This window comes from Pipra filicauda, unplaced genomic scaffold (assembly GCF_003945595.2).
Source record: "Pipra filicauda isolate LSUMZ 115617 unplaced genomic scaffold, ASM394559v2 scaffold80_size11013439_pilon, whole genome shotgun sequence".
Lineage (NCBI taxonomy): Eukaryota > Metazoa > Chordata > Aves > Passeriformes > Pipridae > Pipra > Pipra filicauda.
In genome coordinates, this window is record NW_024104987.1 from 4,984,344 (window position 1) to 4,996,161 (window position 11,818).

The 11,818-nt window shown below is 42.9% G+C and overlaps 1 protein-coding gene across 3 annotated transcripts in view; it reads right to left on the bottom strand.

The window, feature by feature from the left end:
* The window catches only part of TOM1L1 (target of myb1 like 1 membrane trafficking protein), a 31,640-nt gene extending 20,064 nt beyond the window's left edge, over positions 1-11,576 (bottom strand). Inside the window, exons 1-3 of one of the 3 annotated variants that reach the window (XM_027749871.2) lie at positions 2,652-2,910; positions 2,463-2,547; positions 188-266 (exon numbers count right to left, since the gene is read on the bottom strand). In XM_027749871.2, the coding sequence (XP_027605672.1) occupies positions 188-266; positions 2,463-2,547; positions 2,652-2,709 (222 nt within the window). In that variant the 5' untranslated portion in view covers positions 2,710-2,910. Of the gene's footprint in view, positions 1-187; positions 267-2,462; positions 2,548-2,651; positions 2,911-11,557 lie in introns of those variants that run through there. The other 2 variants (XM_039390330.1, XM_039390331.1) reach the window with 2 other exon arrangements.
* Between the last annotated feature and the right edge of the window lie 242 nt (positions 11,577-11,818).

Genomic DNA, 11,818 nt, shown 5'->3' on the forward strand with positions numbered 1-11,818 from the left:
GCATCATCCAGGATTCCATGGAATGCTGGCAGACCATCTGATCTGCACTGTGGCAGTGCTGTGCACACAAACAACAAAGACTGAAATCATCCCGGAGAGTTGTGTCAGGGATAATTTGCATGCCACCTTATCGTTTAGAATGTTTGCCTCCTTAGTATCTAATTAATGTAAACATAGCTGTACTTACAGACAGGGTGAGCCTGATCTCCTTATGGTTACAGTTTTTTGCAAGCTTTTTCTTTAGTGCCTTAACTGCATCTTTAGGCCTGTGAGAAGAAATTAAGGAGAAAAAGTTACCAGTGAAATTGGGCTGTTTTTCTAGTTCATAACTTCATCCAAGACCCAAAAATATCAGCCTGAGATACGGCACCAAATTCATCCCTGTATTTACACCCACACAAAACGAGAGCAATTGCCCCATTGATTTCAGCCAAATCACTTCAGCACTGAGCTAGAGCAACAAAGCAGTGAATCAGGTTTGTAACTGCAGACCGTGCATTACTCCAGAGACTGTGCAGAGAAACAAAGTTATTCTCCTCTGTAAAGTCTGCTCCAAAATTATATTTTCCCACTATTGTACAACAGAACTACTTATCTAGCTTTTATTGCCAAGAAAGGGAATATCAATTGCCAGCTGTATCAAGAGTTGGCTGGTACCTATTTTTCACGTATGATGCAATTAAAAAATATTCTGCTGGGAGGGCTGTTGGGAGCAGGGGTGTCATGGATAACTTCTAATCTTATAATTGCAGGATGCATTTAACTCATCTGAGTAATTACCATGTATGGATGGACAACCCATTCCAGCCCAGAGATAGGGCCATTTCCAACCCAGCCATTTTGATTTCTATATATACATCCCATATCTTTTAACTATCTATGTAGGAGGAAGAGGGTGGAAGATGGTATCGAGATTATCGCACGTGGGGAGCAGTTTTGCCTCATTAATATGGACTATCTATAGTGTACAATTATTAGGGCCAGCCCAACAATCATGGTCAACATAAACAAGATGTCCTAATGCCTCTTTAGGATCTCTCTAGAATCTAAGATGGAGCAATAGGCACAAACACAGTGTTTCGATAAGAAAAAAAAGAAATGTTTGTTGAAATTATTTCAAAGCCAATAAAATTAAGTGGGTATTTACCATCGCTGCATTTCTCAGTTTGAAATGTTATACTTCATGTGAAAAAAAAAAAGAAGATACTTCTCATTTTTCTTAATCCTATGCCATACCCAGGCATACCAGGAAAGCATCAAGGGATGGATGGGAGCATGAGTGAGGAGAAGGAAACTTTCCCTTGCAGAAAGCTGTACTATGATTCCACTCCTGCTTCTTGTTTCCCTCACTGAAGCATCTGGAAATGCTCTGGTCAGGAGCTGGATATTGTATTAAAATAACCATTTACCTAATTAGATACAGCAGTTCTGCTGTTCCTAGTATCCTGTTACAGACTGTGACTAGTAGTAGCTGCCTAGGAGGAAGTTACAAGGAGTTCCTCTGTAAGCATAAGCTGTGCACAAGAGGAAATAAGTTTATTAAGAAAAGCTCTGTTGCATGGAAACTTCACATAAAAACTAACACTGAGGGTCAAAGCGTGCTGTTGCTTATGGCAATAACCAGAAGGGAGTTATTACTGACATTCCAAGCACTAAGAGCCACGGGTGAGAGAGTGTGGGATCCAAAAAATGAGAGGGAAGAAAAGTTGATACAAAATAAAAAGATACATGTGCAGCAACTAAGCCCATCTCACTCTCCTGGAGAAAGCTCTTCAGCTGATGTTAAAATACGCCACTGCTAGCAGTGAGCTCTTGCAATGCAAAACTGATCTTACATGAGAACGAATTTCCTTCTTCCCCTTTTACAGGTGAGAACAAGGAAGCTCAGAGCAGCAAGTGCCTGAGCAAACCTGGATGTGCAAGAGGCCACCTCAATCCTGGGAGCCTCTGGGAACAGACTCTGATGGGATGGATCCCACTGAACAGGGACCCAGCCATCGCTTCACCCCTGCTGCGACACAGCTGAGGAACTGGACAGTGCAGAACTCCAGGTTAAAAGCCGAGAGTTTTAAACAGTGTTGTAGGCACCCAAGTGCCCAAAGCCTTTTTATAAGTGGGTTTTGCAGAGGGCAGGGGTACCCGTTTAGCCTGATGAGGAGTACAGGTTGTGCAAAATACATCAGACTCAGGTGAGAAACATTTGTTACCACCTTTCCTCCAGCGCGTGTCCACGGGGAAGAGCCTACGAGTCTAATCCCTACAAGTTCTGTCGGCTCGGAGACGGGCAAAGCTTTTTTCTACGAACCAGAGGTACGTGCTCCCTGCTGCTATTTCGTTTTGGGCCACTTCACACAAGCGCCCTACACCTCCTGCTCGATGTCCCTTTGCCCTCGAGCAGCGCCGGTGCCACCTCCGAGCCGCGCACCGGCCGCTGTCGATCGCTCGCCCCCGGCCGCGCTCACCCCTCCTCCGTGGCGTTGATCAGGTCGCAGATGTGCATGAACTGCCCCCACTCCTCGGTCTGCAGCGATCCGAGCGTCGCCCGCTCTGAAAGGCCAAGGGGAGCCGCCGTTCAGCCGCCGGGCGGGGAGAGGGGGCGGCCCCGGCTCCCCTCGGGGCGGGACGGGGCGCGGAGCCCCCCCGGTACTCACCGACCAGGCTGCCCACGGCGGTGCCGAACGGGTCCTTCGGAGCCTTCCCGAAAGCCATGGCCGGCTGCCGGCAGCGTCCCGCGGGCTCTGCGGGGCTGCAGCCCCGTCCCGTCCCGTCCCCTCCGCCGGATCCGGCCGCTCCCTCCCCTCCCGCCCCGCCGGTCTCTCCCTTCCTGGCACTGGGGCGGGGCCGCCTCCAGGTACCGCCGCGGATCCTCGTCCCGGATCGCGGGCGGGACGAGCGGGGCTGCACTACCCTGGGGGGCTGGACCCACCGGGTCCGGGGGCTGGGCTCTCTGCACTAGGACAGGGCTCAACCCCCGAGGCTGGGCTCCCCCCCCGGGACAGGGTTTAGCCCCGGGGATGAACTCCCACCCGGGACAAGGCTCACCCCCCAAGGAAGGACTCCCACCTGGACTCCCCCCGGGACAGGACTGACCCCGCACGGACGGGCAGCCCCGCACCCCCGGCCCGGACCCAAATCACTCCCTGACCCGCCCGGGTCGCACAGCCAGGTCCTTTCTGTCCTGTCCCGTGGTCGGGATTGAACGTGCGAGCCCCCCTCAGCCACCTCCCGAAGGGGACTTTGTGGCTGAATTCACGAGAAAGTTGGCGTTTCAGGAGGCAAAGCTCCGAAACTCTCTCACAGCCCCTCCTGCTGCGCGACACTGCACCGCAGGTACAGACACACCCCAAACTCAGCATCCACCGCTACGGGATCACCCCCCTGCTCCCGCAGCCTGCAAACCGGTTCTCTCAAACCCCGTGTTCTTTTCTGATTCACAGGTTTAACAGGAGCAGAAGCACAGATCTCAAAGAAACAGGGAGGAAACCCCCAACAGTGCATGCAAGTTACATTCATAAAATGTAACTTTCTTTATGCAGAAACCACTAACGCGTTCCTCTCTCCACATATGTATTTCCACACGTGGGACTTTCTCGCTACAATTACTATCAATGACTTCCACTGCCACTTCATCACAAGCCTGACTGTACCTCAGACCTGCACAATACTTGGGAACAAACGTAGCATGAATGAAAATTAAAACCTCAGTTGTAATTTTGGTGGACAGAGAGTTGTAATTATTTCAGTATCAAACACACACAGAATTGCATTAACTAGCATTTGAGTACAGCTTAATCAGTCTTACAGTCAGGACATGATACAAGCAAATAAGTTATTTGCCTGACATTAGAATTTAATGAATTAACAAAGCTCTATTTGCACTGATTATGAGAGGTTTCCCTAGGATGAACTCACTTTCTTTCGTGGGTTGTACAACTCCGTGGCCCCATCTGCTGGATGGCTTTAACAGAAAGGCTGGAGAAAAATGTGGTTTTTTTGTGTACCTACAAGTATATCTATGAAAAAAAGTTATTATGACAACTATTTGGCAAATTGATTGTACACCATGAATGTAGGAGCAGTCTTTTTCTAACTCGTTCTATAATAAATGGGTGTTCAGCTCAGGGAGGCTCCATTTGAGACTGTTCTAATGAACACATCTCAATTTTCCTTCTCTCAGTCTTGTCATTTGGATATAAGCCAGACATCAGCTGTCAGAACAGGAGTTTGCTTACTTATTCTTGTTCACAGAATTTTGACAACGTAAATGTTATATCCATTTGCTCTTTAACATTGATACTGAAATAAGGGCCTGTTTAAATTAGCCCTTGTTAAACCTGCAGTGTGAGTCAGATCTTGTTTCAAAGAGCATATTTTATTGAGACTCTGGGAAAAAAAATCCGATGAAGCCTTTTTTTATTGGAATTTACTAATTAAAGTCACTCATTGAAAGCAGCTATTGGTCTAGATCTGTGAACTCTTAGAGGGCTTCAGGTTCTGCTTGAAACAAGCCTGCCTGGCTCTTCAGCCTGTTCCTGGCTGGAGTCCTTGGTATTCATGAATTGGTGGTCAAAGAGTCCCAGGAGTCCTACTGTGCTCCTTGCAATTTTACTATTATTGCAGATGCAATATTATACTTAATTATTACTGTTAAGGGACATTTTCTGTCTTTTGCAAGCATGTGGAGTATGTTATAAAAAGAAAGAAGGAAGAGGCTAAATAATTTCTCTTTGCAAAGTGTTTTGAAACAAAAGTGTTGAGTGGCATAGCTGATGTCTGCCTTGGCTCAGCTAACATGTATTATACCAACACAAGCAGGCTTGTCAATGTAATTTCATTTGCACCAGAGATTTTGATGTTGTTGCTATGTCAACTACAAATATAAGTAATTGCTATAGCTATGCAGAAGTTTTTTCAGTCTAGTTTGGCTGGTTTAAAGTTCAGTTATATATAATTAATTTAGTTTCTAAAAAAGTCACACCTTTACCTTATGTAGTCCTCAGTTCTCTTTTCAAAGAATCACATGCACACAGAGCACATTGAGTGAAATACTTAAACAAACTCTCATATTCATAATTTGATTTATGTTATTGACCTGTACCTGCTTTTGTTTGTTACATGAAAATGATAAACCATGGTGATGATTTTTGATTTAGTTCAAAACTGAGATTCTTAAAAGATCATTGTTCATCAGATATTAGGTGAGGAGTTTCAAAGTACTCCCTCCTTCATCTCCCAGGGGCAGAATTTACTCTCACAAACTTCACCAGAAGTCTATTTTAGTGTGATTCTTCCTTGTTATCCTGTACAACAGAGATACAGTTGAGAGGATTCTCACTCTACCTCATTAGAGCAGATGCCAGTTATGGTCTTTGCTGGTAGCTCAGCTTGAACAAACAGCTTGAGGGTTAAATCAAATCCCTTCTGCAGCATCTCCATTAACTCACTGCCTCCAGATAACAGCAAACCTAATCAGGAGCTATTTGGGCAGATTAAATTGATGTTTGGGATGCAGTCTCGCTAAGAATACAGAGCTGTCCTCAAATATCTACTTAGGTAATTACTATTTTATGAATAAAAAAATAAATATATATATAATCCAAACTCTGTTATGTTAGCAGCACATTTAATTTGCCTCTGCAGAAAAGGGAACAAATCTGGCAGTGCCAGAGGGAGGTGATAGAGGCCTGCAGAGGGCAAGCTTGGTCAAGGAATCTCCTCACTTTTCATGCAGCAGCTACTCAAAGTTAAGGGTGGTTTAGGAAAAGGCAATTCCTTATCAGCCATAGTGGGTTTTCTCATACACACGCTGCGGTTCAGATGCAGCTCTTTAGCATTACAATGCTTCCTTGTAATTTGAAATAATTTAAAAAAAATCTTTGTAAATGCAATGTCAAGCTCTCAAAAGGTCAGAGAGGTGGCATTTTTGTGGATGTCTCTGTACATTGGAGACTACTTAGAGAAGTTTATTTTGTAGGACATCCTCTGTGAATTTGGACAGTTGTAAAGCACGCTTGTCCAACTAAAGCAGGAATGCCTTCTGAGTTACATGACACTGGTACACAGCAGGACATTCAGATTGCATTTGGTACACATCACTGTGTGCTACCAGTTTATTTTAATTTTGTTTTCAAATCATTGAAGTTCATGATAACAATCTCTCATACCTCGCTTTGAGCTGCAATATAAATTTCTTTGCCTTCAGTCAATAAGCTTGAAAAAATCTGTGATGTTAACTGGCGCACTTTTTAACATTAAAAGATTACTTGTTGAGTGATGAGATCTCCAGATTAATGTTTTCATCTATAAGTGGCTGGAATGCATAGAACTACAAATATTTTTGTCTGCTGCTTAAAAAGAAACAAACAAAACCCAATAAACCAACCTCCAAATCCTTCTGTCTCAGGTAGGTGGTATAAGAACATAAGCTGCAGGAATCAACCTGCATCAAACCTGAAGCAAGCTGGTATTTTCAGCACCAGGAACAGTCTTGATTAGTTGGACACTGCAATTATCAGTGTAGAAATCAATCCTGGAAGGAACTCAAATCCCCAATCTTTGCACATCAGCTGCAGGTATGGCCTTTGCCAAGAAGGTCATTTTTTCTCCTCGTGACACTCCCACTTGAAGAGCAAAGCAGCTCTCAGCAAGAGCTGAGTTCAGCACTCTTTCTCCTCATTTTCTTAGTGTTTGGACAATGGCAATAACTAAAACCAGATCCTTTAAAAATACACATTTAAAGAACGCAATTTTCAGGCACTGCATCCTAATTAAATGATTTCAGCAATAATTGATTGCCCGCAAATAGACCTACTGGCTACTGCACCAAATATCCCAAAGCTTCATGGACTGGCAGGAACTTGTCACCCACAGAGCCCTGGTTCGAATCCAAGCCTTCTCCAAGCCATGTAGTGCCATGCTGCTCACATGGCTCTCTCCTGTCCTAATTAACCAGGAGCCTCAGCTGAGCTCTCTGCTGGATTTTAATTATAGCATTATTAATTCATGGGGAAAAAAATTGACAGATGTTTCAGGTTGGTTGTAGCAAATTAAAAGGCAGGTGCTTGGCAGAAAAGCTCAGAAATGATGAAACAAATGACTCGTGGAGGTTTAGCTGTTTTACAGTGAGCAGGGTATGTGGTACCAGTTCCTACACTGGAGAGCAGGGTGATTTCTCAGCATAAAAATAACAATAGCAACAGATTTTGCTCTGTCTGGTTTTTAAGGAAGCTTATAAACATGTGTTCACTTTACTCCTCTTTCCTTTAAACAGAAAAAACCCTTTTTTAGGTTGTTAGTTGAGATAAATTGTGTGATGCAGAGGTAAACAATAGAAGTAGTTGGTTACTCTGCAGTGATTGTTACTCAAACTGAGCATATATAATGAAGTAAAAAACTAATTTTCAACTCTTAGATAACCAGTGTTGTCATAATTTCACTAATAATTTCAATCACCTGACAAAGAAGCTCAGGAAAATGCTTGAATCAAATAAATGCATTACAGCAAACACAGGCAGGGTTTGAAAAGCTACCAAGGTCAGGATTTTAGGGAAAACAAGAAGCCAGTGCCATGACTTTGAGCTCTCCATCAATTATGCTGTTGCACAGGAATCTTTATCTGAAGTCTCAGTGAGTCTCATCTGTTGTGATGACACACAGTCTCAGATGAGCTGAAAAAACACTCTTTCAGTAGACACTTGGTTATTAAAAAGTTGTTTGGATACAGGTTCTGTCTCTGTTTTGGTGATTCTCTTCCAGGCAAGGAAATGTTACAGAGTTTGTGTGCTTTGTTTGTTTTGGCTTGTTTGTTTTTTTTTTTAAATGGAATGTACATATGCAATATATGGTACAATTCCCCTCAAAATGAGCCACTTTGTATTGTTTTCATGTGTAAGTATCATATAAAAAACAAAGTGTTAGGATTTCCCTAATGTTTTTGTTTTTTTTTTCTTTAACAAGATGATAGTTTAAATGATGCTTCTTGCCCAAGTGTATCCAAAAATTATTCAAAGACAAAAAAATAATTAGATTTCATTTTGAGAATGCAGAATCAGATACACTGACAATTTCAGAACTAGAATTTTGGACAGTTTTGGTTTTGATAAATCAGTATTTGCTTACCAGTGGTGTTTTGTTGGAAAAAATCTCCCCAACCTGTAGGTTTATCACACATCAATTGCCTCAGAGCTGGGAAGTTAAAAACCCAACCCAAAACCTCTTTCCACTAGTGGAGACAGAGTTATGGAGACCTGCCAAAAGACCCCATTTCAAAGGCAGTGGTTTTCCTACTGTTGGAGTGCAGGATGTAGAGAAAAATTTGGCAACTTGTTAAATGGAAAGAATCAGCTATATATCTAGAATAAACAAAGAAATGCAGATTTTAATGCTGTAACTCAATGAAAGATGAAGAACATCTTTCCCTGTTTCTTAGGGAACAAGTATTCATCCATTTTCTTAATCTGGACACAGAAACAAAGTCTGCTGGTGCTTGGACTGAGCCTTCTCCTAAGTAGAAAGTATTTATTCAGATTTCTTTCACTTCCACCACACTTGGACGTGGTCAGTGAGTGCTGTCAGTGCCCGTGGCTCTGACCTGTGGGGCTTCTGCACAGCTGAATTCACAGATTAATAATTGTGGCCTAAATGGAGATTTATGGCACTGTCACCTCTGGGCCATCCTGAGCCTCCAGTACGTGGAGCAGGGGAACACACACATTTCTCACAGAGTTCAGGCTCTTACTTTGCATTGCAGGTCATTGGGTTTTGCAGGATGAACATAAAGAGAATGAGTTGTACAGAGCCTTGTCATGGAGCCTGAGCTCACTGACATTAAGTTCAATAAGGAAAGAAATTGCAGAAGGTACATCCCCTGTATCAGCACTAAGCAGAGTGAAATTATTGCTGGTTACTCCTCTGAAACTTAAGGTCAAAATCTCTGAATCTCTGTTCAGAACAGCTGCAAACTTCAAAACCTACTCACTGCTTTGGCTGCATCTCCACACTGTTGTTTTTGGCAAACATTTCTGTGCAGCACATTTTACCCAGGGAGCTGGAGCACTGGCATTCACGAGACCATGCAGCTACAAGTAATTTAATGTTGTGTGAAACAATCACCATTATATCTAAAAGGTACAGTTCACACACTGCAGGAATCCCTCTGGTATTTCCAAAAGTAGAGAACAGTTTTGGATGCACAGGCAGCACAAGTCCTGTAGGCAAACTAGAAATTCCTGCTTGGCCGTACTTGAGTTTTCACCACAAGTAATGATGCACCAATGTCAGCAATGGAGGGATTTTTTAACTGAAATATTTAGTGCAGAAGAGTATCAAAATTATCTGATCTGTTTGTTGTCAAGACAGCTGTGAGGAAGAGCCTCCAAGAATTGCTTTTTCCACCATGATCAATATGTCAGAGGTCTTCCCATACTAGACTCTTACACCAAGTCTGTTGCTCCTTCCTAGTGTGGTCAGTTCTGAAAATAAGCAAGAGATTTCTTCCATCTTTTTTACTAATTCAAGACACATATTTTTCCTTGCAATGACATTTATGTGCACGCCCTACTTCTGACCTTGCGAGCAGAAAGACTCCTAAACTTTACATATAGCTAAGCCCAAAAAGAAAGGTGAAATGCAGAGCTGAACTACCCTTTTGGCCTCTCAGCTTAGGAGAATCAGAATCCTTTCTGATTACAGAATTGTTCCCTAAAATGTTTTCCATCCACTTATTCCTGGAACTATGTCCACAATAACAATTTCCTCCATCATGAATTGAAACACAAAGCTACACAAAAGGCACAGGCATCACTGCTCACTTAACCACTTGCTTGCAGAGCAGCTACACTCAGTATTTGCATCACTGCTGTGAAAGTGCCTATTCTGCAGTCTTTTGTGCAGGGCAGACCTTTAGAACCTGGCACATTTCCACCCAACAGCCCCCCAGACAGCTCTACCTGCATGGATCAGAGATCAGACTATTACCTCTGAAGAGCTCAAACATTCCCACTATACCCCCTTGTAATGCACCCTGGTGTTCAAGCTCTCAGCAATTATAAATGACAGCATCCATCAATTTTAGCTGCTTATATGTTCCCCATTACCACAGTAACTGAATGCTTTATACTCCTTAATCCATTTACCTTCCAATTCCATATTGAGGTTCTGAACCAATTATAGAAATATTTAATGTTAAAGTTGTTAATTTGTCTGAAGTCCCTCTTTTGATGCCCAGTTCCAGAGATCTGAGGTTTGAAACATGCTCTCAGCCGTGGAAACTGGAAAATTTTCCTTCCATGCCTGCCCACAAAGTCTTTTGTCATGACTGAATAGGCCTCTCATTCCCATCTGCCTTTGGGAGCAGTAAGAAACTGGGGACTTTGTTGTTGATGTCAGCAGCACCAGAGGATTGTCATTGGAAATATGGAGGGTTATGCCTTCTTTCATAGAATTGTTGCCCTAAAGCACATAGAAATTACATGAGGATGCTGAGTGTGCCTCCTTAGTGTGTGGCCATTGTGTTTTTAATTCTGCATTCCATCTATTGAACCTTGCTCTCCTGCTCATCATGTAGGAAGTCTGAGCATTGTCAGGATTCAAACTTAGTATGATGACTGTAAACCCTTATTTTTATCTAGATATAAGGAATTTGGCCAAAGTTACACAAGAGATCTCTGGGAAATTAGGGAATTGAGCCTAAGCCTCTTATATCTTAGAGCAGCAGCCTGACTGCTGCTTTCAGAAGAGCTTCACTACATTACACCAGCTAAGTGTCTGGCTCAGTCATTATTCTGTGGATTACCAGAGGGCAGATTAACTGGAGTCTATTGAATTTTTAAAACATAAAATAAATACCTGCTATAAGCTCTTAGCAGGTTTCTCCTAGCAAGGTTTGAGGGATTTCCACCGTCTTAATTCTGCACCTCTGTATATGCACAAAAATTGATAGTACATAAACCTACCTGGTAAGTAAAGCAAAGCCTCATAATTTTGTTTAAGGTTAATGAAAGGCAATGTCATCCCTGACATCCCAGATAAATGATGTTTTCCATTGCTGTACACAAATGGACTGGAATATAGTTAGCACTGAGTCTGCTAGGCAAGAATAACCTCAGCTCCTTTCAATTTGGAATTCTCTAACCACCCATGGACGATAAGATGTTGTGCACTTACCATCAATTTTCTGACTTCGTGGGGAACAGAGGCTGAGAGCAAGACAGATCCTCACATGCACTGCCTTGTTACTTATAATTTCTTTTCTGAGGATTCGTGCTTCCCCTCAGCTGAGACAAATCCGTTTTCAGCTGCATCTGATAAAGCAACACCCACAGCTCAAGGTCACCAGCTCCAAATTGGCCTTGCTTTTAACTGGTCTCACTTGAATGGTAATAAGCTTCAAGTGCTGCTTAGTCTTAGCTTTGATTCGGTTAACAGTGCACCATCATCTTGTGAACAGGGCACTTGAGCTGCAGTTACACTCTTATTATTCCCGTTGCTCAAATCAATTGAGAAAATATGCAATATTGTGTAATATTACCAGCGGACTTTTGAATACAGATGTGTTTACCTGAACACCAGTAAGGTGATCACTGGTTTCTCAGTGTTTCACATCAGTTCTAGTTCTTCAGTAAATCCTGTGCCGATGGAATGCAGATATAATAAAGGAAATTAATTCTACTGCCACAACCTGAAAGAGCAGCACAATGGTAATAGGTGCAGTGGCACGGAGGCAGCTCACAGCATGCTGGAAGGCTGCAGTCCTGAGACTGCTCCGTGGAAGACAAAACCCAGTAATCTTTCCATTGCTCTTCTTTCAGTCCTTTTACTC